The sequence below is a fragment of the Crocodylus porosus genome, unplaced genomic scaffold (genome assembly GCF_001723895.1).
Source record: "Crocodylus porosus isolate Cpor-Errol unplaced genomic scaffold, CroPor_comp1, whole genome shotgun sequence".
NCBI classification, from domain to species: domain Eukaryota; kingdom Metazoa; phylum Chordata; order Crocodylia; family Crocodylidae; genus Crocodylus; species Crocodylus porosus.
This window is the reverse complement of record NW_017728921.1, coordinates 6258311-6280322: the sequence shown is the minus strand read 5'-3', so window position 1 is coordinate 6280322 and position 22012 is coordinate 6258311. Positions and strand designations below refer to the sequence as shown.

The following is a 22012-nucleotide window of genomic DNA, read 5'->3' as shown; positions in this document are numbered from 1 at the left end:
TGTACCAGCGCCACCGTGTAACGAGAAAGCAGAATAGGGAAAAGGCCAGTTTTAAATGAAGGCCGCATCTTTGAAAAGAAGCTTCCAAGACAGACGGCCAACACCAGCATTCAGTGAGGAGGTCTGCGAGGTAGGGGCTGCAGAGACGCACATTGAGGGCTGCAAGATGAGCCATTAGATCTGCTATTATCCTGAGCCTTACAACGGCTGGAGGATGGGGAGTCTGGTAAACATGGGCTAAGCTAGCCTCCCGCCTCCTCCTTATTGCCCTTCTCATTAGAGATCAAAGTCTCCTCGACCACATTCCTACCGAGGGGCAGCATGGCTGGCTTGCGTTTAATCGTGCTTGGGTTGTCGGCTGGGACTGTCCGCCATCCGTCATGCATTCTGGCTGTTTGATCCCGTTCTGCCACAGCTGTGAAATTGCTCGCAGATGGTTCGGCAACAGCTTCTGGATGCAGCGCCTGCAAAGTTGGACAGCATCTCTGCGGTTAGACGGAGGCTGCGTTCATCAGGCGACCAGTTGCTGCTGTGGTTGAGCCAAAGCTGCTTTTATTGACATCATTTGAGATGCACGTGCAGGTTCTGCCCTGAGCTCTCAAATCTGGCTGGTGGCTAGAAACACCTCTCGGGTTTGGGTCCTGAACTCGGTCGTCTCTGGTGCCACCCGCCACCGGGATCCTCTGCTATACCTCCGGCTCTTGCAGCTCTCCCTGTTTTACCTTTGCATCCTCTCTCCGGCCTGGCCCCAGTTAATATGTGAATTTCTTAGACTTGATTTTAATTTGCAAAAAAGAAAGTCTGGTGCCAGAGTTTGTCGTACACCAGCCAAGTAGGAGGAATGACCCACCCCGCTGGCAGAGGTCCTGTTGTACCGGAAGAATGACTCTGTTCAGTGCCACATGCAGTGCATTCAACAAAGCCCTGGCCAGTTGTTCATCAGGGTTTGGATCGAGCAGTGAGGGCCCAGCCTGCTTTTCTGTGCCTGGAACGGCCCGACAAAGGGGACATCCGGGAATGTGACAAAAGGAAGAATAATAAGAAGCGGAGCTGTAGACAGCAATGGCACTGGGCCTGGTGTTGGGGGCCTGGTGTTGGTCCACCTATTGTATTGGGATTGCCTAGCCATTGGCATGTGCCACCAACCTCCACAGCTCCATTAGGACCTTCCTGTGCCCCATTTACCCCATCTTGACCTCCCGGTTTCAATCAAATGCAAAAGCAGCTCCTCCTAGTTCGTAAGGGCTTGGTGCCTCAGTCATGCTAGGACATCGGTAGGACTCTGGCAGCCAGAGGCAGAATGAGGGTTAGGGAATGGGGTGGAGATGCAGTACAGGCTTGCAGGGAGTTGTTCCCACCACCCTCTGGCTAATCGGTGCTGGCGGATGGGAGAGGAGACGATTTGGGCTCCAGACCTGGGTGCTGTTCCTTGGATCAGCTCATCATTTGGATGCTTATCTTGCTGGGATCCTTTGACCCCTGCTGACTTCCTGCCCTTGGGGCGGGGGGCTGGACTTGATGATCTCCCGAGGTCCCTTCCAGCCTGAATGTCTGTGAAATCTATGAAGCACCGTTCTCACTATAGAGCTGCCTCAGGTCTGGGAACCCGCAGGTCCCAGACATAATGCTGAAATGTGGGGGGACTTTTAATCCCTTTTCCTGAGCTGCAAAGGAGTGTGGTTTTGGGATGATACTGGAGCAAGGGAAGGTGTCTGGGGGCACCGGACAGAGTGTGCTGAGGGCAGGAGGGTGCTGGGGACCTAGAGAAAGGTTCAAGGAGCTCGTGTATCTTTTTGATCCCATCAGGAGCTGGTAGGATAGGTGAGGTGAATATCAGCCAACAATGCACTGTTTAAAAAAAAAAAAATGCAAAACTTGGCAGATGCTGGGATCCAGGTGTGGACTGGAAATATTGGTCCTGCGTGGTGCCAAAGCCAGTGAGTAACTGGTGGGGGCCATTGCTCTGGCCTTGACTCCGTATAGCTCTCACTTAAAGTCTGGTGACGCCTGAGGTAGGGCATGACTTGCTGCAGTTCCCCTTTGGAGAAGTGCCGTTCCCCTGGGCGAGGAGCAGCAGTGCCTGGCACGGCCACTAATCAAGCAAGAGGATTTACAGGCTGGCAGTTCATCCTCCTGCAGTAGCTTCTTCCACCCACACTTTCTCCACGCAGTTCAGATGGGCTGCCGCACAGACGCCAGGCCCCCTGACTCTCATTCGCATGCCCTAGGCACATGCCGCCTCTCTGGGGACCGGACAGGAAGAGCGCCCCAACAATTCGGGTCCGTTCCGGACCTGCAGAGCTGCAGGTCGAGTCCTTTGCTCTGCCACAACTTCCCCGCATGACCTTGGGCACATCACCCTGTCTGTGCCGCAGGTTCCCTGCGCATAACCAAGGTGAGCGCGCTGTCCCCCGCCGCCAGGGGTGCTGAGAGCGGGCGCACAAGCTCGAGGCTCGCGAGGTGCTGGGATACTGCAGCCATGGCCCACGCCAGCTGCTGGGCGCCAGATTCTGTCCCCCAGGTGGCTGGCTGGATTCGGGATCTTGCTCCGGCTCCCTCGAAGGCAAAGGCAGGCTTTTGCGGCACAGACATAACAACTTGCAGCACGCAGACTGTTCCGCCCCCCCCTTCCCCTCTCCTCCCCCGTGTCATATGTTCCAAGGTGCGCGCGGCTTCACCGCGGGAATAGCAGCCAGCTCCCCAGCCACGTACGGCGTTTATGCGAATTACGCAGCAAAATTGCCTGTTTCGGAGCCAGCTCGGTTGAAGGCTGCCTGCCTCCCACGGGCTGCTCTCGGTCGCGCTGTGACTCAGGCAGCACGGCCGCGTGTGTGCGAGGCGGCAGCCCCTCTCCGGTACGAAAGGCGAGGAGCAGCGTGCGGGGAAGGGAGGCGGAGAGGGGGCAGCTGCGGGAGACGGCGCTGGGCATGGAGCAGCAGAGCAGAATGGGCGACGCGGGGCCCCCTCTCTCCCGCTCTGTCTGGAAGACGGGAGCCCACGCTGATGCCAGAGTGTTTCTGACAGGTTTAAGTTTCTAAATGTCAGACTATACCATTTATGCCTTCATTTTTCTTCTTTATTTCAGCCATTATACAACCAGCCTTCAGACACCAGGCAGTACCATGAAAACATTAAAATGTAAGTACATGGCAATAAAGTCTTATTTTAAATGTCAGGTTCTCTATTAGGGCTGGAGCAGAGGAGAGATGAGCCTGCTCCCAGACCCCCGTTCCCTATTAAGGCTGAAAAAAAATAGCATGTCCTCTCCTAGTGCCGTTGTGTTTGCTCTCGGTGCCCGGAGCGGTGAACCGTCTCAAGAAGCATATTGCTCGAGATGTTAGTGGGGTGTTAGGGGCGCTGTTTTTTGGGGAGGCTGGATGGGGGCGGAACTAGTCCTCTAATACCATTGTTTGTGGGAAGGGTTTACTTTAAATGGACCCAGTTGTTCAGCATCCCTTGGGCTTATGAGACTCACCATGACTGGAAGAAGATCAACTTGAATGGCCTGCAGTGTTGCTCCCCCAGGCAGGGGTGGCTGAGGTCGGCCAGGGGGTCTGTAGTCAAGGGTGGTCTGTAGTTTTCCAAAGGCCAGCCTTCCTCGCCCGCCCCTGCGCGCTTCCTGTGCTGTTGGTGCTTGTGGTGCGTCTCTGCTTGAGTCGTGTTGGTCTGAGTGAGAGCGCTGTGTTCCAGCACATCTCAGCGCGACGCGCGAGAGACTCGTGTTTAACACATGCCAAGGTATGAAATTACCTGTCAGCTTTTCCAGACGTGCTTTCAGCAAGGGTGGGCTTGAAATGGAAAGGTATCATGACCATTGGGATTCAACGAGACCCTTAGTAGATGTCTAATGACAATTGATTTTTTTTTTTTTCTCCCCTCCTCCAAAGATATTTACCGGGGGTTGGTAATCCTGCAATTTATCACTTATGTCTCAAACTACATCATTTAATAATCAGCCAACATTTAATAATTATGATGCATGTAGATTGGACAGCTTTAATTGTCATTTTTATAGATTGAAATATTAAAATTTCAGGTGTGACCTGGGCTTTTGCTTGGGCTGTTGGTATAGAGATGACTGCTTTGATGCGGCCTGGTTGGGTCTGCGTGGGCCAGGCCTATTATGGTACTTTCCGAAACAGCCTCCTGCTCATATTTCATGACTTCCAGTGCAGTGTTGCTAGGTGCCAGGAGAATTGAAGCAAGTGGAGTATCTGGAGTTGAAGTGAATAGGATACCCTACAGCAGTTCTCAGCTCTCAGCCCTAAGGGATGGTTACATTACGTTATGAATTGCTGTGATGTACGGGCATTCAAATAGTGTTTCTCTCCTAAGTATCCAATGAAGGAAAGGATGGTCCAGCAGTCAGGGCACTAGTCTGTGACTCTGGAGCTCCGGGTTCAGGTCTTTGCTCCATCACAGACTTCTCTTGGCAAGTCCTTTAAGGCCAAATGTATGAAGTGGTTTCTGAGTCTTGAGGCCCACTAATTTTCAGTCGTTCTGTGCCTCCGTTCCTGGTTTGTAAAAGGAAGAGGACTAGTCCAGCCCTACCTGCGCCACTGAGGATAAGTGCATTGGAAGACACCAAGGTAAAGGAAATCATCTCGTTGACTAGATAACACCAGAGTGCTGCACTGATGGCGATCGATCCAACACTCGTATGAAGTAGGAAAGGATTGTCCTCATTTGCTAGCCAGGGAAATCAAGGTGCAGGTTCGGTAGGCAACCTGCCCAAGGGTCACATAAGATGGCAGCCATGTCTTGGGAACAGGAATCCTAGGAGTTTCATTGCCGAAAAGACTGTTTTTCCTCTCCATCATTGAGCTTTCCATTGACTCGTTTTAAAATCCCAGTTTAGCCCCTTTTCCCGTGACAGTAATCCTAGATGCTTTCGGACTCTCTTCAAAGCCCACCACGTCTGCTGACACGGTTAACTCTCCAAGTCCAGCTTTGTCCTCCCCCAGCTTAAATGACCCCCAAATACATGTCTGTCGGCAGCCATCGATACCTATAGACCCGGCACGCCCCGACTGACCGAGGCAGCGGAAAACACGCGGTCTCAGTAACGCATTTGCTGCCATCGCATATCATTCAGGCTATGAAAACCCTGCCAGAAGTCTTCCCCCGTGGATTTGTCCATGAATGTGCTCGCTCCCCCGTTGGCTTGCCTGAAGCACGCGCTCTGGCCATTGGCTCTAACAAGGGTGACGTCTGCGAACGAAGCTCTTCAGCCAGCTTGACGGAAAACAGGTCTTGGAGCTGCCCACATCTGTTATCAAGCCAGAGGCTTCTGGACCTGCATCCCATCAAGGACCGTGAATAAGACCGTCAGGACAGCTGCCCGGTGCTCCCAGCCTCGCCCCGGTTGGGAGGAGGCTGTGGATGTCGAGTGCCTTGTTCCCATCGACCTCCCTGGCTCTCATTTCTGATCAGAAGTTTTCTCTGGCGAGTCACCAGAGCAAGATGCTGGTGCCGCTGGGTAGGGCAATGCTCCCTGGGGTAGGGGATGGGGTTCGGAGACCCTAAAGGCACAATCGCACCTAGGCAACTTTGTGGAGATCTCTTCTGGTTTGCCGTTTGTTTCGGGGATTGGATTATTACATTGCCACCGAGCTTCTTGCTAGCGGATCCCCAGGCTTGGGGCCTTCTCAGAGCTTACCTTACCCTGTTTCCTGGCCGTCTGCCCCTTCCCTTCGTGCTCCCTTAAAAATGCCGCTCTCTCGCGACTGCCCAAAGCTGTCTCAAACAGCGTTTAAAGCCCTGATACTGAACAAAGAGCCAGTGAGTCGTAAAGGAACAAGCTAGAAACAGGTCCAGATATTCCACCTGCCCCCGAGTTCCCCTGTTGGTTTTTGTGGTTTTACAATCACATTTTCCTCTAATTGTAATGATTTCTGGTCCTTTTGTTGCTGTGGGAAAGACCCAAACAAACAGCAGAGGAAACCGAGTTGCTGACTACAAGTCAACAGTGAAACTGATGATTAAACGTGAAGCCTGCCAAATGCCGAGTTAAACGGATTCTGCAAAATAGAAGCGTTTTTCTCTGAATTTTCGATCCTAGTCTTCGGGTTATGTGTAACAAGAGCAGGCAATGGATTTGCAGTCAGCAATATGGTGATGATCACTGAGGTGAAAGAAAAGTCCCTTAATTGTCATTTTTATTCTGCACTAGGCTGCCGTACCCCTCGTGCTTTTAAGGGTGGTTGTCATAATCAAAAGCCAGAGGGAGGCCAGGGGGACTGGACTGATGCTCATAGTGGCTTTCATTTTGCAAACATCTGGAAGCTCCGTCTTTTAAATGAAAAACGCCGCTCTCCCCCTTTCTAGCAGAAGCCCACCAATTAGCCATGTTCAGCTGGTTATTGATGCCACTTAATGCACTTGCAGATCTAGGTCAGCGCAAGGCCCTTAAGCTAGCTTGGTTCCAGATGTAGTCGTCCTTGACAGCAGCCCCGGTTTAAAGGTCTTGTCTTCCAGAATGTCATTTTCCCTGTTGTGGAAGACGTGGGGGCGCTGGCTGGCGGTAGTCTTCCCGCATCGCAGCGTCGCGTTAAGGGGCATTAGCCCTACAAGAAGAGAAGGGATGTAAGACTAAGGCCCCGTCCTCTCATGGTAATAAGGATTCCCTGGCCCTTTTTGCAAGAGGGAAGGGTGAAAAGCCACACTGTCCGGACCGGATGCATTCAGGATGTTCTTATTCCACCTGTATGCAAGCTTCCTCCGTTTTCAACTCGACACGTTCCTCCTTTTCTCTCCATGTGCTTGTGTAGCCTTCCTGGAGAAGAGCGGCTTCCACCTTCCAGCCCCGACGTAGCTGGATTTCAGCGGGAGAGGCAGCGATCCTCCCAGCAGAGCCCTCAGGGAGTGCCTTGAGGCTTCTTCAGAACGCAGGGCACAACAGAGTCGGAAAGACGACGACGAGCAGATCCTCCTGCGCTGAAGTCGAATGAATCATGCCTTCCTCTCGACCACTTCGCTGCAAGCGGGAGTTTGCTCCAGCCAGAACTGCCCTTGGCTCCCGGCAGCGCGGTGAAGTAATCTGGGACTGCTTTTCCCCTTAACTCCTGCGTTAAAAGCAAAATGATGCAACGTATAATTGACTGAGTCCCACCTGGGCATGGAAGCACAATCCTGCTGATTTTTTTTTTTTTTTTTTTTTTTTCTCTCTGAATATAAAGGTCTCTGTTAATTTTCGTTTTCCAGCTCACCCGTGGAAACGTTCTGCCTCTTGTATTCTTGCAACGCTGTGGGTCAGCGGGGATCCTACAAGATCCGATAGGATTAGCGTCTCCACACGACAACTACTGCAGTGCTACTGTACAGAGATATGCTTTGCATTGCGGCACTGGTTTAAATCTCACTGTTTGGGTTGCTTCTTAGTCAGGATGATTCACTTGTATTATTAATACGGTGATTCAGGAGGTACAAGGCGAATTCACACTCTTCCTACAACATTATAGGAGTCTTTTTGTTATTTTCCTGGAGTTTGATGCTCTGCCTCTTGCCCACTACAGTAAAAATTAATTTCATGCCCCAGTTCTTTCCTGTGTTTCCAATTTCAAAAGCTTTTAAGCCCTCTTCAGCTGCCTTGCTAGGTCCTGTTCCCCTTTTGCTTGGGTCCATTTTGGTTCAGGTACGTATGCAGACGGAGAGTGAGAACGGTTAGTTTTGTATGCTGTATCTGCCGTGTGATCCAAGGCACTGCCAAAGACTTGACCTGTCTTAAAGCTGTTTACAGACTTTTGGGGGAATGCCTAGCTAAATACCTGCTTTGTTAAAAGAAAAAGGCCTGCCACTCTTGTCATTTAGGAGGAAGAAATAAGAAAGCAGGAAAAATTTTAAGTGGCCCTCATTTTAATGAGACCCTGCAGAGGGTTGCCATGCCATCTTTGCAGCAAGCAGCTAGCTAACACATGCATGACTTGCCACAGTATTAGTATCATGACAAGTCGACAGACTTCTTCAAGACCCTGAGCCACCCCTAAAGATTATCCAAAAGCCAGGGTCCTACGCTGAGTTTTAGGGGAACAAAACCTGCTAAGGCAGTGACCCCAGGAAAAATAGGATGGAGAACAATCCTCTCCTTCCTTGTATGAGACTTTGCTGAAACCAGGCCCCAAATACCATGCGCTGGCCAGTGCAGTGATACCCATGTTGCCGCTTTTTATGTTAACATTTTCCTACGTTTCAAACCCTGAGCGTGCAAGTTTGCATCTCTTGTGATTAGAAGAGCTGCTGTTACCCCTGGCCCTAACGGTGGTAACTTTTCTTCCACTAAATGGTTGAAGAAGTCGTCTACCCCAGCAGGATCAATCGTCTGCAGTCTGCTAGGAGAGGGTTACCAGCGGAGGGTTTTCATCTGAACGTCAGTAGATTCCTGTCCACTGAGCCATGAAAAACAGCCCAAAGGACCCAATGCAAATCGCGGTTGGGGCATGGTGCAGAACCGAGGAAGCTGGAAGTGGAAAGGCATACAGGAGCCGAGCAGCACTTGGCAGGGGCAGCAAGGGTGTGTCTACAGTACAGCATCGGCATGGCCCAGCATGGACCGTCTCCAGCATGACCGACCCGACCTCTCCTGCTCACATGCTCCGTGCCTGGGAATACGCTGGTGAGGCTGCTCCAGAGCTGTCCCCAGCAGCCGCTCTTGCACAGGCCAGAGATCAGGATCTCAAGGGTGGCTGTGGTAGCACACCCCAGAGCGGCTTCACCAGCGCGTTTCCCAGTTTGGACTCAGTGGCTTAGGGCAGGTTCAAGGTTGCCCATGCTGCTGCGGCTTAGCTGTTGTCTGTACCATCAGCTGGCATGCTGTACCTTCTCTTCAGTCCTCATTCACTGGTGTTTTCAAGGCCTGGGTTTTGCCTGGCTTTGAAACTGCACCCCCTTCCTTCCCCTCCATTACAGACAGCAAATGGCTCAGGCTGGTTTTTGCCGTGACACTTGAAATGTCCCCAAACTGTTACGTGTTTCTGGTTTGCTCTCACCTCGAGGTGCAACCACAACAAAGCTGTTGTGTGATGTGTTAACTCCGTTGCTGCATTTGTTTTGCTAAGCGGAGCCGATAGCGATTTCCGATTGAGCTACTTCTGCACGGCTAAAAATGCCGACCCCGGCTTTCAGACAGGACGCAGGATTTCAAGTCCTTCCCTCCTTAGGTGCCCATCTCGAGACACCACGAAGGGGCCTGATTTTTCAGGACGAGCCGAGCGGTTTCAGGAAGACTGGATGGCATGGAAGCCAGCGCTATAACCGAGTTAAAGAGATGGGACGTGTATGAGGGAGAGGCCCACTGAGGGTTATAAACCCGCTGGTCAGAGTTGTAACCTACTGGTGGTGCCTGGGAGGAGCTGGGTCACTCCTTGCAGACCTGTTCCTAGTTTTCTTCCTAAGAAGCATCTGCTACTTGCCACTGCCAGAGGCCCCGCGGGTCTGACCCGCCTTGGCAGTTCATGTTCTTGTGTAAGAGTTGAACAGGGCTCCTAAATCACTCATCGTTTTTGAAAGCACAGGTCATTTATTCTTTTGAGTCTTATTGATTTGTCGTTAAAGCTGTGGCAAAACCTTGATGTGCATAACACAAATGCTGTACCCTGCTCTGTTGTAGCTAAATTATTCCCTTTCAGGTCTTTTTATTAGCCCTCGCAGACACATTCCCTCATCAGAAATTCACCTAACGGCTCCCCCCCGCCCCCCAAGCCCATTCAAGGTTTTGCTCATGTCTTTTATGTCCCCTTGGCACGTGCGAGCATGGAAGCATTAATGTATGATGAATTATTGAAGGACGGAGAAGTGCGTCCTGCCTCGCAGCTTGTTGTTCCCGGGCACTCGCTGTATGCAAGACCTGGGAGCATGGAGCAACCAGAAATACCGAGCCAGTTTCAGGGGAATAAAATGCGGATTCATTCTCCCTGGGGTTTTATGAATGACAAGGCAGCTGCCCTGGCACTCATCTGAGTTTTGTCTCCTGCCCAACAATGCAAAGAGGACGTGAATCGATCTCCAGACGTGTTGCGAAGGGTGGCTCCAATGAGGGCTGCAGCCAGAGTCGTTCGGGTGCGTTCAGTGGAAACCTTCAATGGAGGCGGCGGAGCGGGGAGGGGATAAGCGCTGGGCTGCAGGCTTAAGCCTGGGAACCTGCAGTTGCTCTGGCCTGTGTCCGTCAGGGCATTTTCACATCAAAGCCAGTCCTGTGTGTGGGCTTCCAGGCCAATGGGCACTGCCAGCTTTCTGTGGCTGGTTTACAGGTAAAAGCACTGAGCAGCCAGGAGTGTCACAAGACTGGGATTTGGGGGGGCAGGAGTGTACTTAGCCACCCACTTATGGCATCTTCTCTTCCCTGTTGTTAGTGGGCAGACACTAGCACGTCCTCGGGGTGGGGAATGGTTGCAGTAACCTGGGAGGCATTGAGCGTTACCTCCCGAGCACTTCACGCTCCCTTTTCTTGCGTTGTGAACACCGCTGTTAATTCGGCGCATCTCAGTGGCCAGGGGCTCTGGGCTAAATGAGCAGAGCAAACTAAAGCTGCGGATTGTGTCGGTTCCTCCCCATGCCCAGCCCCAGGGTTCGGCGCTATTCCCTTTCTCTTGTCGGCTGGTCCGGTTGGGCGTCCGAGCGATGGCACGGCGCCGCACGGATTCCAGCGGTGTCGGAGCTCCGGTCTTGCCAGGGAGCACTGGCACTTGCCACTCAAATCATCAGCCTTTGTCCCTGCGTCGGCAGGATAGATCCTGCTATAATTGGTCCGCTAGCAGTTCAGGTAACCGTATCCCCACGTCGCCGGCTGGAGCCCTACCCTTATGTGGGCTGCGTGGGACAAAAGGTTTCTGTGTAATTAAAGAGCTGAGATTTAATTTTGATGAAATAAAGAACTCCTTTTTTTGTATGCGTCTCTTGTGCCGGCTCAAACTCGATGTGGGGTCACCCAGGAGGCGCATACGGCATGCCAGATCTGTGCCAAGTAGCTCAAAAGGCAGGGAGGTGAGTTTCCTTTTCGCTGGCTCCATTGTGAAAGCCAAAAATCACCACATGTTGAGCAAAGTAGGTGGAAGCACCCACGTTACCAGCATGTCCCCTTGCTGTCCTCGGTTTGCCCAGAGAGCAAGAGGGAAATTTCTGTCTCTGACAGCGGTGTTCGGTGGGTAGGGGCCCCATTCTGGCATGTGGCTGAGAGCGTTTGCAGTGATGCTTATGGCACTACCTTGCGCCAAGTAGGATTATTCGTGGGAGGAGGATTGGCGGCTGGGTCCTGGGGGGTGCGGGGGGTGTTGGGATATTGCCTTTCGTTGGCAGCAGTTTACTCTGTGCCCTTATTTGTGATGGCATCTGTCAGGTTTTGTGTCTTTCCTCTTGTTCCCCCACCATGCCAGTTGGGCAGGGGCGGAGGAGCCCCTGCTCCCCTGGGCAGCATCTGATTCCAGGCCAGGATGTTGGCATCTTCACTGCTGTTGGGGAAAAAAGGGACATCCCACCCTGCTCAGCCAGCTGCCACCTCCCTTGCTAGCCCTGGGATGCCCCTGTTTGATGCCCCCAAGGGCCATTTCTGGCTTCTGTGTGCAACCAGCCCCACATAAAACACAGCAGTCGCTGGGACCTAGGATGTGCTTGGGATTTCCATCCTCCCCAAGGGCGTTGTGGAAATGACTTGTTGGTTGAATTCACCAGCAGTTAAAACATAAAACCCTGGGGCATTCACAGAGAGGCGAGTAGCAGGCGGGGGCTCTGGCACGTCTCGCAGCATTAGTCCCCAGGCTGCACCTCCCCGTCTGAAACTGGAGGGCGGCCCGGAGCTGTGTTTTAGGATCTCCCTATGGGGTAGCCTTTGCCTCGGAGGCTGAGCGTATGGCTGCTGGTTTCGTGTCGGCCTGGTTCGGAGGCAGAGATGCTGGAGATGGCGTAGCCCGCTACGCTTATTCGCAGTCAGCCAGTTGAAAGGCCACTGGGCATCCTGACCAGGCTCTGCCGGGCAACCTCTCTGCACGGGGATTGGACTCGATAGCCAGAGGCTCCTTCTAATCGGATGTTCCCATATCGCTGCAGATGACCTTTTGCAGCTGAGGCTACGGCTGCATCCGAGGTTTTGAACTGACCAAAGCTAGCAGGGACTCTCTGCATCCGCTTCTGGCTTGATTTTTTTTTTTTCCCCTTCACTTGATTTCTCCACGTCCTTCCAGACCCCGGTGCCTGGAGACGGAGCGCAGAGACCATGCCTTGCTCGCTGCCGTCACCCTGAACCGCAGGGAACCGCCAGGGTTTCTGCTGCGGGGTGGGAGGAGAGGAGGCGGTGTATCGCACCGCTGACCTTTGTAAAGCGCCGCGTGCCTGCACGCCGCTCCTGCCGTAGCAGAGGACAGGCTTCACCTTGGCTGGCTGTGCTGCAGGGATTTTGCTGCGCTGTTTGATTTGCCCTGGGAGCAGAGCGTGTGCTTCGGAGACGTGTGGCCTGAATTAACCTCCCTACAAATGGTTTCCAAGTAACAGCAGTACGTGGAGGGAGATAAACTGTGAAGCATATTTATATTTACCGAGATGGTATTAACCTTTAAAGGCTCGGCCCCGTGCAGGAAAGAGAAAGGAGCTGAAACGTTCAGAGCGCATTTGTGGGGGGCAGACCCCAAAACCATTCTGTTAGCTGATTATTTCAGTCTCTGCGGCAGTGGTAACACACAGGCCGGCTTTCCAGCCACTTCCAGGCTTCGGGGCTGCAGAGCCTTTCGTCAAGGCCGGGCACGCTGCTCCTTTGCTGCCCTGTCTCCTGACCGGGTGCAAGGCAGGTCCAGCAGCAGCAGTGTCAAGACCCCTGCATGCCCGGGCTCTGGGAGCAGCCTCCTGCCAGGGAAGTATCGATGAGCTGCGCTGCCTGTTCCAGAAGTCAAGGGCAAAACTCTTAATGAGGCCACCCCCCCTTTCCCTCCCCTTGGCTTTTGAAGCTGTCTGCAGGCTGCAGCTCCCTCGTTGCTGGGTATATAAATAGCAGAGAGCCACTCCTGCGGCTTTTGAGTGAACCCCCGAAAGGACAGGGAGGGGGCCGGAGAGCTTAAAGCATCCCTGCCCTGTTGAGATGCGTTCCCGCGCCAGGCCCTATCTGTTGACACCAGCGGGCTCGATCCTAGAGGGATGTAGCTGTGACTCCCCTCCATCCTCATCACCGGGGCCCTTGGATGGTTAACGCTGAAATCCAGGTAGCAGTCCCCAGCCCCTTTCGCCCGCTAGGTTACTCTGGTTTCACGCTCTGCAGATTTAGTGCGTTCGCACCAGCGGGGAGCTGGGGCAGGGGGATGCTTTATTTTTCTTTCCCATTGCTTATACTGGCTGGAGGAGGAAAACAGAGTGAGGCCTGTGCTTACAAGCTGGTCTAGCTATCCCCCAGCTATGCCCTTGCTCCAGTAAAAGGTATCAGCCTAGGAAATCCTTGCCTCACAAAATAGGGCTGGTCAGTTGGTTTCATTTTCACTTCTGCCCTAGTTCAGAGCTGCAGCCTTGGTGCCATCTCCCATCTCGGCAGCAACATGACCATGTCACCAGATGCAAGCACCCGCGGGTCATGGGTCAGGCATTCTGCAGTCACAAGGCCGGCCTTGCAAATGTGGAGTTTCCCAGCGGTATCAAATGGATTGGGGTTATTTCATTTATTTATATGCCTTCTGGTCCTGGAGCTGGCAGGGTTTATGCTTCTGAGCTGCCTCTGCAGCACCGCAAAGGGTCAGCACTTTCATTAAAAGCAAAGGCGAGGTTTTCGCATCCCGTGACTCTGGGACCTGGAGCTCTGTGACGTTGAGAGCACCGCAAGAAGAGCAGTGAGTAGCGAGGCTGCGACGGGCTTGGAAAAAGCGGTTTTGACCGGAACGAGTGGATCCATGCGTCTTGGGTTTCGCTGTGTCCCCAAGCCGGTTGGAACAAGCCCGACGCAGACGCAGAATGGCTGCGCGCCTGCGGCCTGATGTTGCACTGCCACGTCGAGGAGCAAGTCCACGGGCCGCTGGGGTGAGCGGGGATCGCAGACGACCGCTCTGAGCAGGAGAGAGAGAGCAGATGTGGTGGAGAAGAAGAAATGTTCCCTCTCTGGAAGGGTCCACTTCCTGTGGAGCCTTGAAACCATGTTGTGGCTTGGCTACACGTAGCCATCACCTATCAGGTCTCCAACTTCTTTTGCAGAAAGTGCAAAGTCAGGTGTCCAGTAAATCCTAGTCCCTGTTTCTGGTGCAGTTACTGAGTCCCTCCAAGGCACTGGCCCAAAAGTCACTTCCCTTCTGCGCCTTAGTTTTGCCATCTAAGGGAGAAAGGGAGCAACTCTGCTCTCCTTTCACCTGGCTTCAAACTAGCACAGCTAGGTACCTCTGTACCGGTCTTCAACAGGGAGAAATGGCACTTCCCCCGGACAGGTGGAAAGACACGTTTCCACAAGCACCTGCAAAACGAAGGGAGAGCAGCAGGATGTGGTTCAGAAGTTCAGCCAGCTTGCACCCAGCTCGCTGCTCCCGGGGAGAGGAGTTGGTGATGTTTGCTCAAAATGCTTGGTGCGCTGGGCTCTGACCGCTTGTAGCCACAACAGCGGGTCGTTTGTCAACCCACCAGGCAAAAAGAACCAAAGCCAATACTGCCTTTCTGCGGGGAGATTTTTTTTGCCCCTGTTCCTGGGATCATCAGCACTTTGATTTACAAGAGAGAATCAGAGGACAGGGCTTGATATTCAAGCCCCCGTTCAGAAACACACCTTCTGGATCCCCACGATTGCGGTCTGCAAGGATGCAACAGGCTCTACAAAGGTACTTGCCATCACCATGAATTCAGTCCGTGCTATTGCTGCCTCTATGCAGGTTTCAGGCCGAGCTAGTTTACTGCCTGCCAGCTTGAGCCAGGGACGTTTGGATCCATTTCCAGCAGTTCGCTGCTATTTCCCATTTCAGTGAGGAGGTTGCAGATGCCACTGGCAAGCGCTACCTTGGAAATCAAGTTCTATTTTTACGTCAAAGCATTCAAGGCAAAGTCAAAGGGAATGAAGATGTGGTGCAACACAGCCAGGGCTCAGGGATGCTGCGTTCACCCAATACCTCCGGTGACAAACTGGGGGAGAGGTGGGACAGAGTGCTGTCCAGTCACTGCTGTGTTACTGGGACTGAGCATTGAACCAGATGTGTCCGTTTGCCAGATCGAAGCCATTGAGTGTGGTGTGATCACGTTTTGTCGGGAACGAGAGCAGAAGTCCTGGCTCTGCACTATATTGTTATCTGCACCCCTGCCGTGTATGCCAAGTACTTTGCACCCGTGCCAAAATGCAGTGCCCGCCCCAAGAAGGTTGCAAATCGGGGAGAAAATGTAGAGAGCAGGAAGAAGAACTAGGAAGCCACCAAGCAAACCCTGAGGTTTGGAGAAGTTAGGATTGAGATTCTTTGGATTTTGTGGGGTGATGGGGGGAGGGATTAATATACTCTCTTCTCCAGAAAGCAAACACGGGGCTGAATATCTCCCCTTCCCTGCCGTTTTAAGGATGACAGCTTTCTTCTGCCTTTGTTTTAAAGAAATGGTACTTACTAGCCCCCACGTTCTAGCTGTTACTGCAGGGGCTGAGGCAGCATGGTCCAGCAAAGAGCCCATAGGAGCAAAGGGATCACCGAGCTAATCCAGGTAATGGGTGCCATCGCCGCCCACAGACTCAGGAGGAGGCAGTCAAGTTTCTGGCATGTGTAATAGCAGAAAGAGGCAGCACTGTTCCTTATTCTTTAGGCACCCCGGGCTTGCAGATAGTCAGCCAGCTGCTTACATACGTGCCTAAACTGAGCCATGGAAATCTGTGGGCTATTATACAAATAAAGGTAGGCATGTGCTTGCATACCTTTCTGGACTGGGACTTTGGAGAGGTATAAACAGTCTAGTTCAGTCCAAGTAGTGTTGACTCTGAAACCTAATGCAGGCAAATGAGGCATTGGCATTGTTTCTGTTTCTGATCCTTTTGGGCAGCAGCATCCATATACCCTGGAACCGTAGCCCGAGCTCACCTGGAGGGCTCCTGTATTTCTTCCCCAGTCTCCCCCTCTCTGCCTCCTTTCCCAATAGTAAACTGAAGGTAATTTGATGCATACCGCAGGGTTATTGAGAGCACCACCAGCCTCTTATGCTGTATGCAAGATGGGAGAGGAGAGATGAAAACCACCGGGGTGCCTGTGCAGTATTACTGTCTTGTGGCCTTTGATCCATAGGGCCTGAACTTCCAAGCTGATATTATTGTGGTTGGTCCTGCTGGCCCGATGTAGTCCAGTTGGCACCTGTGGAGCTACTTGCTGTGTGCGGGATTGTACCTAACAGCAATGTTATTTTGGGTATTCCTGGTGCTAGCTGTGATCGGTGACCCTGCTTCTGCACATAGATCTCCATCTGGCTAATGTTGCACATGTGCAACTATTTGCAAGGGCAGGGGGCGTGATGACACACATGTGAAGGCACAAAGAGGGCTTGCCATCAGGCGTGTCAAAGAAACATGTGGGTCTGCAAAGCAGAGCCCTCTTTTACTGCAATCAGGTTTGCTCTAAAGCTATAACAGAGTCCGTGCAGCAATGCTGTTCCTTTCTACGACTCTGATCAAATTCAAAGATAAAAGTAGAAACTGCCTTTGCCACTGGCTGGTGCTGACAGCAGAAGCAGTGAACAGGACTTTTGCTGAGACTGTTGTATTTCACTCCCATCTTTTTCTCTGTTTTAGAAACCAGGCAATGCGGAAGAAGTTAATTTTGTACTTTAAGAGGAGAAATCATGCTCGTAAACAGTGGGTAAGTAAATCCCCGAAGTCTTGTTTTAACTGTGTATAGTAGCTACAACGAGAAGTCAGTATCTGGCTCTTTCATGTAGAGAACAGGAAGGATCCCAGCATGGAGAACCTGGCCCACGGCCCATTGCCAAGGGCATTATTTTTTCTGTGTTTATAACTTCCTTCATTACAAAAGTAACTCGTACACAAATACTGGTTTCATGACCCGGCAGTACTTCCCTCCGCACATATCCTGGCTCAGCAGAGTATTGGCTTAATCAGAGCAGGGCCGTCCATTGATTTCAGAAGGACTATTTGTGGAGTAATGACTGCTCCATGTGAGTAATCAAGCCTTGAGAGGGGTGTGAAATTTCAGCTGACTCCACTGCAGATAACGGCTCTGAAGATTCATCTCAGGCTCTTGCCAGCTGACCTCAGAATGATGTCCTAGGAAGTTGTGGTTTATACAGCAAACCAAAGCCCTAGTCAATCCCATGGCAAGAAAACCGATAGTGAAATCCAAATTCCCTTTCCAAAACGACTGCTGTCTGTTGCAGAAAGGAAAAGGATGGATTTTATTGTGAGACTGAAGGGATCTGGGCAGATCTATGTAGGCTTTGGGGTTTGTTTAAAGTACCATTTTAGGGCTTGTTTGAAATAAGCAGGGGAGAAAGAGTAGGACAGTTGGTCTGGAAGATGACTACAATCCCGCTGTGTTGGTCAATGGGAAACGGAAAGAGAAAGTTTCTGAAAAACAAACAAGGAAACGAGCCCGCTGGTAGTCATTGCCCAAATGAAGTGAAATTCCTTAAATGAACACAGTGCCCCGGCTGGGGAGCACCGGGCACAGCGGGAATGCTCTTTCTGGTTTTATAATATTTCTGGGTTGCTGGTTGGGAGCGGTTTCTTTTAAACGTAGAAGCTGTGTGCTGAGAGTGCCCTCGCACGCTAGAACGTGATGCCGATGCTGCCGTCGGGCTCCTCTGGGAAGGCCGCGGTGTTGGGTTGAGTTTTTAGGTTGCCGGTTTGCTGACTTCCTTGGGAGTGTTTTTGGATGAAATCTTTTTGGCCAGGAAGACCTGTTGGGAGGATTCTAAATAATCAACTTTAGGAAGTGGTTTAAAAGCAGCCTGCTAAAGGGCTGTTTACGGAGACGTTTCAGACCGAGCCGTACTTGTTATTGCCAGCAAATAAGAAAGAGCGCGCTCTTTTTTTTTTTTTTTTTCCTTTTTCTGGGTTTAAAAAAAATTCCACTTCCCAGTAGTCATGCAAGGTTGTGGGCCATGCATTCCAGTGGGATAGCCGCACCTTTCATGTGGGTTGGACTTCACCTATAAGTCATCTGGCCATTTTCTTTGCAAGACTTTTCCCCAGACTATGCTGCCTGGAACAGCCAGTGGCTTCTGCATTTGTGAGAAGAATATCAGTATTCCCTTCCTCAAAATAGAGACTTGCAAAGCAGCGTGTGGTTTTGTTGGAACCTGAGAGGAACTAAATAGGGTTGTTTTCTGGTATGCAAGACTGTCTATGGTACTAAATCCAAAATGGGTTGCTCTATTATAAGTAGGAAGGAGGTGGAGACACAACTGAACTGTGCTAGCGGAGTATGGTTCCTGAATGGCGGCTTGCGTAAAAATTGCCTGTCGTGCAGAAAAGGTACATTTCTGCCGCCAAGGTTGTCCGATGCCCTCGAAAGGGGATTTTTCAATTTGGGGAAGCATATTGCCTGTGTCGTGGAGCAGGCCATGTGCTACTGCTGAATTTGCAGAGTGAGTGCACTTGCTGCTTCTCTTTGCAAAATGGGCACATTTAGCTATTTAGCCGCCTAGTTTGAATGGTAGATGCAAGTCAGGGGAAAAAAAAATCTGTCCTTGGGTGCTTTTTCCTGTCCGTTACTCGCTCGCTTCTTCATATGTTGTCTCTAGGCCAGCGGAGGAGGTACTCACAGGCATACGTGACTCCGCATAAGAGGTGGGGGTGATGCCGAGGTACAGCCCTGGGCTGGGGCTGGCCTGGAGTCAGGGAAAGGGATGTAAAGCTGTTCACTTCTCAGTCTGTGGCTTTTGTCTGGGCTCTGGAGCTGGAATGAGCCCCTGCCCCTCTTCTGAATTCCCTGTGGTAAAGGAGGAAGCCCACGGTCCCTTGTGTAACCGCAGCCTGATATTGCCAAGTGTTATTTCCCCCATGCTCAGGGCATCCCCCAAGCCGGCTATAAAAAGGCAGCAGCTGCTGCCTTCCCTGAAACCCTGTGTCATTTTGTGGGTCATGCCGGGGCCGTTTGTGGACCATCTGTCCCTGTGAGGCTGGGGGTAGGTTGTAGCACAGCTCCTCCTTATCCAGCGAGCAGTTTCTGAGCCTGAACAGGAACCGCTGTTGACCAAAGTGGGGTGCAGACCCCAGCCATAAGGATCAGGAGCCCAGCTGCATTTGGAAATCCTCTTGCCTCTGCTTTGAAATGTCCCAAGCCCTCCACCTTTGCTCTCAAGCCTGGCACCCAGCTGGAGGCAGTGCCTTCGAGTGCAAGAGGGGTACGAGTTGCTGGAGGGGTAGCTTGCCTGGCGTCCAGTCGCCGGTGGCTCGGCAGAGAGTCCTTCCAACAACCCTCAGGTTTGGCACAACAGAGGGAACTGAATTTCCCCTCGAGAGGTGATGCCAGCCTCGTTAATTGGAAGCAGGATGAGCTGTGTGGATCATGCAGAGTTTGTCCACATCGGTCACAAGTGAAAACAAAGGGCCTGGCTTGGGATCTGGGCACGTTCTCTTCTTTCTCATCCCTTCCCTGCATGAACTTGCTGAACCCGGGCCTGTTATAACGCTGGCGAGAGGGGCAAAGCCCATCAAACCCCTGGCAATATGCAGCATTCAAGTGGCCTTTGCTGCAGCCGCTCACGTACTTTTAGGCAGACAAGTGGTGGGGTCCTCCTGGCTTGGTTTGGCCATCCCTTGTGATCCGGTAGCTGACCAGCAGGGATCTCTGCAGGAGACAGACTCTGAAACAGCCCCCGAGTTGTTCCAGCCCAATGCTTTAACTCATAGCAGCATCCAGCAAAGATACGTATGAAGAGAGAGATACCTTTTGCCTGGCCGGTGAGCCTGGCGGGGCTTTAGGGAGTAAACACGTAACCAGGCATCCCTTTAGCATCAGGTGATGCCGCTGAAGGTTGGCAACATGCTGTACGGACCTGGGCTGGGGCAGACTAGGCGCTCCAGAGGGGGACCTCGTAGTCTGCCACCGATCCCGTGATTAAACTTGCAAAGGATGGGCAGCATCTTCCCCCAGCCCTTGTGCAGAGCAACGGCCATGGGGCCATGGGGCTGTCCTGGAGCCATCCTGGCACCAGGTGCTTCAGTCACGTGGCGGGGAGTTGCACATGTCATGTAGAGCCAGTGGGCCATGTTTCGATGAGCTGTTTTCACGTGAGAAGGCCAGTTCCTCAAAACAGATGCTTTTCATGGGACCGTGTCGATCTGAGCACAGCTTCCGCTGTGGAGGTTCCTGGGTCCCGGGGGCGAGGGGGAGGAGAGGCCGATACACCCACCTCACAAAGATCTGGTGGCTGTGGCAGCCTCCTAAAAACTAAAAAGACACCTAGACCGGGCCCCACTCCAAGGCCCAGCTCTGGCTCCATCATAGATCTGAGTTGGGACAAAATGAGTTTCAACCTCTCGACACGTTTCCCCCGCTGGGATCTTGCTTTGCTTGCTGCCCCACTGCAGCATCAGCGGGATGGGACCGCAAGACTGACGTGTTCCTCAGTCCCTGTTTGCTAAGACAAGCGTGGCTTGCTTCTGCGAGCGTTGTTGAAGCAATCTTTTTCTGGGGCAAAGCGCAGGCTGATGCGTGGCCGGAGCGGCCAGCCACCTCCTGCCCGCATCCGGGATGCTGCCAGCCAAACTCCCAAAAGTGTATCTATAAAAGCAGGACTTTCCAGCAGCACGGGGCGTCTCAAATCCTCATTCGCCCGCTGATGCTTATTTATCACAGACTGGCCCAGCTGGCATCACTTGGAGAAGTGCAAAAACCCAGTAGCTGTGAAATCTCTGGGCCATGGCGGTCTGTTTGTGTTACCTATCGCTTCTCACCCGCGACAGGAGATTTCACTTGGCAGGGTTTAGAGCTGGCTGTTTTCCTTCCAGTTCCCCAGTCTCCCCTTCTGACTGTTTTCCTTAGTTCCCAAATGAAACTCAGAAGCTCCTACTTATCCCCAGGCCAGGGCTTGCTCCTATACTGGGCTTGCTGCCCTCCCACTTCTCTTGGGACCCCGCCGCGCCCGCCCCAGGGAGCTGCGTCTGAGGGCACTGCTGATGGCTTGTGTGAAGCGAGGGGCAGAGCCCGCGGGAATCTCACCACATCTGTGCAGAGGCAAGGAGGGAGATGGGTGGCGGGCACAGTAGGAATAGGTCAGCTGGGCTCTGTGCCACTCCTAAAGAGTGCCCTGCGAGCCTCCGGTCAGGCCCCTGTGCTGCCATCTTCCACGTGCCTAGCTGAGCCAGACTGCCCGTTATCACTCAGCCGACAGGGTGTGAAGGGGGCGCTGGGGTCTACCCACCCGCCAGACTGCCCTCTAGGACCAGTGTCTGCTGTGGCCTGCCACATCCATGCGCGCTGGGGTGGCTGGGTTCGAGACCGGCAGGTAAAGACACCTAGACCAGGCACTGCGGTCCCCTGTTCCTGGAAGAGCTGCCCTCAGAGAGGCTGCTGCAGACCCAGCAGGGCAGGTGCAAAGCCAGGGGCAAGCGCTGATTAGATCAGATCTGATTCTTTCCAAATGCAAATGCCCTGCCGGGCTCCAGGGGAGCTTTCCCAGCTCACCGAGGCTCCCTCCTTCCTGCCTGGGGTGGCAGATCTGCTCTGAGGAGGGGAAAGAGGCGGATTTTCCTGGCTTTCAGCAGGTAATTGATAGCCACTGTCCTTCCTTCCCCTCCCTCCCTCCCTCCTGTTATGCTGTTATTCCTTCAATGGATTTGGACGGATTAACACAAGATCCGAGGCAGGGCCTGGCCCCCAGGAGAGAGCTCTCTCTGTTGCACGGGAAGCAGAGCTGAGCAGCCCGTGTGCGCTACAGCTGGGCGGTTTGGGGGCAGCAGAGATCGCGCATGATTATGGGGAAAGGTCCGTGGGCTTTGCTTGTTGTGCACGCTCATCGTCTCCCCTTCACTGCCATCCTGCCCGTCCCTTGTGTTCCCCCCGCAGGCTGTGACCTTGCACCGATCAGTCCTCCCATTTCCACCACGGTCCCTGGCAGGCCCCAGGTTTCCTAATAGGGGACAGCT

At 52.7% G+C, this 22012-nt stretch overlaps 1 protein-coding gene across 26 annotated transcripts in view; it reads left to right on the top strand.

Moving 5' to 3' along the window:
• Positions 1–22012, top strand: part of NCOR2 (nuclear receptor corepressor 2) — a 331634-nt gene that overhangs the window by 180295 nt on the left and 129327 nt on the right. For all 26 annotated transcript variants that reach the window (XM_019538935.1, XM_019538934.1, XM_019538936.1 and 23 more), the window contains exons 8-9: positions 3086–3138; positions 16694–16760. In XM_019538935.1, the coding sequence (XP_019394480.1) occupies positions 3086–3138; positions 16694–16760 (120 nt within the window). The remainder of the gene's footprint in view (positions 1–3085; positions 3139–16693; positions 16761–22012) is intronic.